The sequence below is a fragment of the Acinonyx jubatus genome, chromosome D1 (genome assembly GCF_027475565.1).
Source record: "Acinonyx jubatus isolate Ajub_Pintada_27869175 chromosome D1, VMU_Ajub_asm_v1.0, whole genome shotgun sequence".
In the NCBI taxonomy this organism is placed as follows: Eukaryota; Metazoa; Chordata; class Mammalia; order Carnivora; family Felidae; genus Acinonyx; species Acinonyx jubatus.
In genome coordinates this window covers 12,333,427-12,339,426 of record NC_069390.1, presented here as the reverse complement: position 1 = coordinate 12,339,426, position 6,000 = coordinate 12,333,427, and the positions used below count along the sequence as shown (strand labels likewise).

Sequence of the window (6,000 nt, the reverse complement as noted above, 5' to 3'; positions counted from 1 at the left end):
GGGGCTTTTGGAGTTTGAAATCACAGAGAAATCCTCAAAGATATTAGACACCTCGTTAGAAGTCACATGAAGATAAATTGCCCCTCCCTGGAGACTCCCCTTGGGGACCAATTCAGGCATGATGCTGGGGCAGTGAATATAGGGAGCACTGTCAGCCAAGGTCTACTGGTGGATCAGAAGCTCAGGGAGACAGGCTGGTGCCCTAGCCCTGCTATGCCGTCCGAGTCTGAAGACAGTCCCAGGAAGCTCCAGAGTCAGGGATTTATTGTTTTGTCAAGGTGAGAAGAAAGAGAGGGGCTCCATGAAGTGAGAGCAGACATAGAGGTCTGGAAGCCACCTTACCGCCCCCGAGTTGCTATGATTATGGACTCATGCTGTATTGTTGTTTAGTGAAAGGGAACAAAGACAGGGTAATTGAAGTCCAGAGGGGAAAAATGACTTGCATAGGGTCACGCATCTTGTGTGGATGAATCAGAACACAGGTCTCTTCTGCATTGGCAGGTCCCATGGCTTCCAGATCTAATTTCTGTTCTTTGTTATTTTCCCTAATGGATCAGCTCAGTATTGGCCTGGCTGCTGGTGCATCGGGGAATGAAACAGGATCGAAGTCCTCCTTTACAGCCCTGCTTTAGACCCTAAAGATTCCAAATCCCTTAGCTGAGATCCCACCAACAGCGCTTAGATACCAGACTGCAGAAGTGTTTCTGCTTTCTAACTTGGATGCTTGTCTATGAGCAAACTACTGCGTTTTCCAGGACTGTGTGAACAACCAAACAATGCTTATGGAGTTTTGTTAGGTGCTGAAAAGAGCTTACGTTTGTTGTTTTGATTCCAAGGTTATTGCTAGTACTTACAAAAAGCAACAAATGAAAACCCCTTAATAAGCCAGGCAGCCAACCCTAATTAGGGTAACAGCTATTTGTTAAACATGCCTGCTTTTAGACTGAGAATAGAAATCTTCCTTCCTACAGTCAGAGTCCATTGCTGATTGCTAATATGCTTTTTTTTTTTTTTCGGTTCATGCTCCTTTGTTCAATAGAATATAAATTTTCCTTCCTTAAAACATTCATTTACGATTTTAAATAGCTACTATATATACGTGGAGTGCTTTTAGCTTTCCTGTACACTTTGCATCTGTTTTAATCTATGCATTAACGTTATCTCTTAAGTAGGGCAGATATTATGATCCCCTTCTGGCAGAGGAGGAAATTGAGGTTCAGAGAGGTTAAGTGCCTTGTATAAGATCAAACAGCTAATTGGAGACAGAGTTGCAAATACAAGGGCTGACTTGAAAGTCAGATAAGCACTTGCTGTCCGTTCTTAGTGTAATAGAGGCGTTCATCAGTTTTCTCTTCTAATGAGCTCTGTATTTGTCCATTTCCACTTAAACTGCAAGGTTTGTTCAAGTCCGGTGCCTCCCGCCAGACACCCAATTTAAAGCCTTCTTGCTGGAAATGACTTGCACGTGTCTTCAGGGTCCCCTCACCTGGCTCTTGTCCATCTTCGCAGGTAAACCGCCGGATGGATGGCTGGGAGGAATGACACTGTAGTGACCGAGTTCTTCCTCACTGCATTCCCAGAGCATCCTGAGTGGGGGCTCCCTCTCTTCCTGGTGTTTTTGAGTTTCTATCTCCTCACTCTGCTGGGGAACACGGGAATGGTCATCCTGATCCGTGTGGATGGCCGGCTTCACACCCCGATGTACTTCTTCCTTGGCCACCTTTCCTTCGTGGACATCTGCTACTCGTCCGTCACGGTCCCCCAGATGCTGGCCGTGCTGCTGGAGCACGGGGCGGCTCTGTCCTACACACGCTGTGCCGCTCAGTTCTTCCTCTTCACCTTCTTTGCTTCCATCGACTGCTACCTCCTGGCAATCATGGCCTATGACCGCTATGTGGCCGTGTGCCGGCCCCTGCTTTATGTCACCGTCATGACCGAGAAGGCCCGCTGGGGCTTACTGGCTGCAGCTTATGCGGCTGGTTTCTCCAGTGCCTTTGTTCGGACGGTCACAGCCTTCACCCTCTCCTTCTGTGGAACCAATGAGATCGACTTTATTTTCTGTGATCTCCCTCCCCTGTTAAAGCTGACCTGTGGGGACAGCTACACCCAGGAGGTGGTCATTATTGTGTTTGCCATTTTTGTCATGCCTCTTTGTGTATTGGTGATCTTGGTGTCCTATGTGTTTATCATCGTGGCCATCATGAGGATCCGCTCCGCGGGGGGCCGGGCCAAGACCTTCTCCACGTGTGCCTCCCACCTCACGGCCGTGTCACTCTTCTTCGGCACTCTCATCTTCATGTACCTCCGAGGCAACTCGGGCCAGTCCTCGGAGGAGGACCGAGCGGTGTCAGTGCTCTACACAGTGATGACCCCCATGCTGAACCCCTTCATCTATAGCCTGAGGAATAAGGAGGTAAAGGAGGCGGTTGTGAAAGCCCTGAGCAGGTCAAAGTCTCGTGGAAGGCCCTAGAGGGACTCTTGCCAAGTACGTCATTCCTTCGTTTCCCTGTCCTTTCTGTCTATCCTCAACTTCCACCAACTGGGGAGACTTTCCCAGACAACCCTACTTCGAATTGCACCTGAACTTCCCACCTCCACTTTCAGATTTATTATTCTATGTCATACTTGTCACCATCCGATGCCCGATGTGCTACATATGTGATATTGTCTAATTCTCACAAACTAAAAGGTAAATTACACGAGAGGAGGCGTTTTTATCTGTGAAATCCACTTCTGTGCGGTCAGTGCCTCGCCAAGCACCTAGCACATAAAAAACACCCAACAAGTATTTGTCGAATAAACACATTCATCTCTGGTTCCAGTGTCTACCTTTCGGTTCCAACTTCCTCGTCCTCAGTTGTTTTTTTTTTTTTTTTTTTGTATCTGCCAAGTGGGTTGACCTACTTTATAGGACTAGATTTTCGAGGATCCAGGGCAAAAAAGAGCAGGGACCATGTCTGTCTTATTTGCTAGCATCTGTTGAATTCTGTACATCCCAGGCACAACACACACTTGATGAGTGGAGTAAATATCTTTGGAAAATCCAAAGACTTATCAGTCTTTGTTCGTTTTTTTTTTTTGTTTTTTTTTGTTTTTTTTTTTTATTGCACAAGTCACTTACATTTTGCAGGGTGGGGTAAAGCAACCGCACAGAGTGCATATTGGGGCCCGTGTTTCCAATATGAACTGCCGGGCAAATGTTCCCCTGACAGATCAGTTTCTGTGGCAGGAACAGAGGCAAGCGTGTTGTAGAAGGAGCTCTGGATTTGGCATCAAAGCATCCAGGCGGTCACTTCTTAGCTGTATGGCTTCAGATTAGTTAGGGATTGTCAGTCTGCTTTCTCAACTGTGAAATAAAACGTATTGAGCATTTACCCTCGGCCAGGTTTTGTGTGTATCACATTTATTCTCACGACAACTCCGTACATGTGGAGAAACAGAAGGTGCTGGGTGAAGTTCTATAAACGTTAATTAATTTGATTATGGTGATTGTCCCAGGGTCTGCAGCCCAATGAGCACCAGTGGGCAGAAAGACCCATAGCTGATCGGTGGGCCTTTTCATTTTAGAACTGTCTGGAACAGTGTCTTCTGGGCTGACATTAGCCTTGGGTCCAGACACCTGCAGACGTGGAGTTCACTAAAAATTTTTTAACTTAACTCTTGAAGTAATATACGCTTAAATACACACTTAAATTAATTCGAGGCACCAGGCTAAAGGCTTTACACGAATGATTTACTTTAGTCCCAGCAACTTGAGTGGAAAGTAATTCTGGTTGACCTCATTTTGCAAAAGGAAGATTTTAGACCCACAGAGGTGATATGACTTGTCCAAGTTCTGCAGCAAGAAAGTTGCAGAACAGGGAGCACCTGATCCCAAGCCTCTGTCACTCGAAAAGGTCTGCTCACAAATGCCACCCCCCCTGTGTATTTCCCCCTGTCTCCTTCCCAGGCCCCAAGTCTCAGATGCAAATCATTTCAGAAGCGTCTGGGTTTTAGTTGATTCCTCCAATAGGCAGTTCATCAGTACGGTGCCTCTAGGCAGTCACCAACCTTGCCTTCGTGTTTTCCTGTTCAATTTCAGTGATTGCCTAAGAATTCAAGGTTCCTTTCCAAACACCGATCATTGTTTTCTTACCATTTAATAGCATTTAATATATAATTGTTTTGTTCTATCATCTACATCTATTTAATCTATCTACCTATCTATCTATCCATCTATTATCTAAGTATCTATGTATCTATAATCTATCTACATATCTATTATCTATCCATTATCTATCTATTATCATCTATCAAATATGATCTCTGTTTCTAGGAGTTTGTTTTTTTAGATTCCACATACAAGTGAGATCATACAGTATTTGTCTTTCTCTGTCTGCCTTATTTCCTTTCCAGTGCAATGTTTAATAGAAGTAATGAGGGGCGCCTGGGTGGCTCAGTCGGTTAAGCGTCCGACTTCAGCTCAGGTCACGATCTCGCGGTCCGTGGGTTCGAGCCCCGCGTCGGGCTCTGGGCTGATGGCTCAGAGCCTGGAGCCTGCTTCCGATTCTGTGTCTCCCTCTCTCTCTGCCCCTCCCCTGTTCATGCTCTGTCTCTCTCTGTCTCAAAAATAAATAAAAACCTTAAAAAAAATTAAAAAAAAAATAGAAGTAATGACAGTGTACGTTCCTGTCCTGTTCTTGATCAGAAGAAACTTATTCTTTCATCAGTCACTGTGTGGGTTTTTCATAGATGCCCTTTATTAGCTTATGGGAGTTCCCTTTGATTCCTAGTTTGTTGAGAGTTTTTTTTTTTTTAATTTTTAAGTTAAAAAAATTTTTTAAATGTGTATTTACTTTTGAGGGGGCACAAGCCAGGGAGGGGTGGAGAGAGGGGACAGTGGATCTGAAGCAGGCTCTGCGCTGACAGACTGACAGCAGCAAGCCCGATGTGGAGCTCGAACTTCCGAAGCGAGAGATCGTGACCTGAGCCAAAGTCAGATGCTCAACCAACTGAGCCACCCAGGTGCCTTAAGAGTTTTTTTTGTTTTGTTTTGTTTTTTGTTTTTGTTTTTTTTTTTTTAAATCAGGAGTGGATTTTGGATTTTGTGAGAAGATTTTTCTGTATCCACTAGGATGATCATATAGTTTTATTTTGTGCTTATTAATATGGTGGATTACATTGATTGCTTTTGGACTGTTAGATAATTCTTGTATCTTTCGGATAAACCGTTCTCGATTATAGTAAAGTATTGCTTGTATTATCAAAAAAAGTAAAAGATGCTCCTCAGTATTCTTGCTTGGTTAAAAAGATCACAGATGGTATTGCCTAAAGCCATATGCCAGTTTTAAAAGGAGACTGTAGTTCTGAGTCATCTAAATACCTCTATTGAAAGGAGAATAGAGAGTAGCATAAGCAATGGAAGGAAAATGGGAGCAAAGAAGAAATTTGAGATGTTTTCATCTTCTGGGAAACATGTTCTGCAGGATACAGTTTCCATGTGGGCTGAACTCTGAGGACACGGGACCGGTGAAGAGGTCGCTGGGGATGATGTCTTCCTGGGTTGACACGAGCAGATCACAAGGGAAGATCAAAGGGCTGACAGCTGGCCTCCTGTGGTATTTGAAACAGTCGATCCCTCTTTTCTCCTGGAAGAATTTTCACTCTCTTCCTCAGGAGTCCTGACACTACTTTATTCCGGTTTCCTACCTCCCTGGTTCTTGCTCCTCTGACTTCTTTGCTGGGTCCTTATTTCTAAATGTTAGAGTCCACACAGGGTTTGGTCATAGGTCTTTCTCTCTTTCTGTAGTTACCCCTTAGGTAATTTCATCCAGTTCCAAGGATTTAGTTCTTACTTAGAGTATTTATTTATACTTATTTTTTTTTAAATTTGAGACAGACAGAGAGGGTGAGTGGGGGAAAGGGGCAGAAAGAGAGGGAGAGGGAATCCCAAGCAGTCTCCAAGCCCGGTGCGGAGCCGATGTGGGGCTCGATCCCACAACCCTGGAATCATGACCTGAG

At 44.6% G+C, this 6,000-nt stretch overlaps 1 protein-coding gene across 1 annotated transcript; it reads left to right on the top strand.

Annotated features, from left to right (window-relative positions):
• The first annotated feature begins 1,515 nt into the window (after window positions 1-1,515).
• On the top strand, window positions 1,516-2,470 carry LOC106979531 (olfactory receptor 9Q2-like). The gene has a single exon (XM_015077417.3). The coding sequence runs from the start codon at window positions 1,526-1,528 to the stop codon at window positions 2,468-2,470; it is 945 nt and encodes a 314-aa protein (XP_014932903.2). The 5' UTR covers window positions 1,516-1,525.
• The last annotated feature ends 3,530 nt before the right edge of the window (window positions 2,471-6,000 follow it).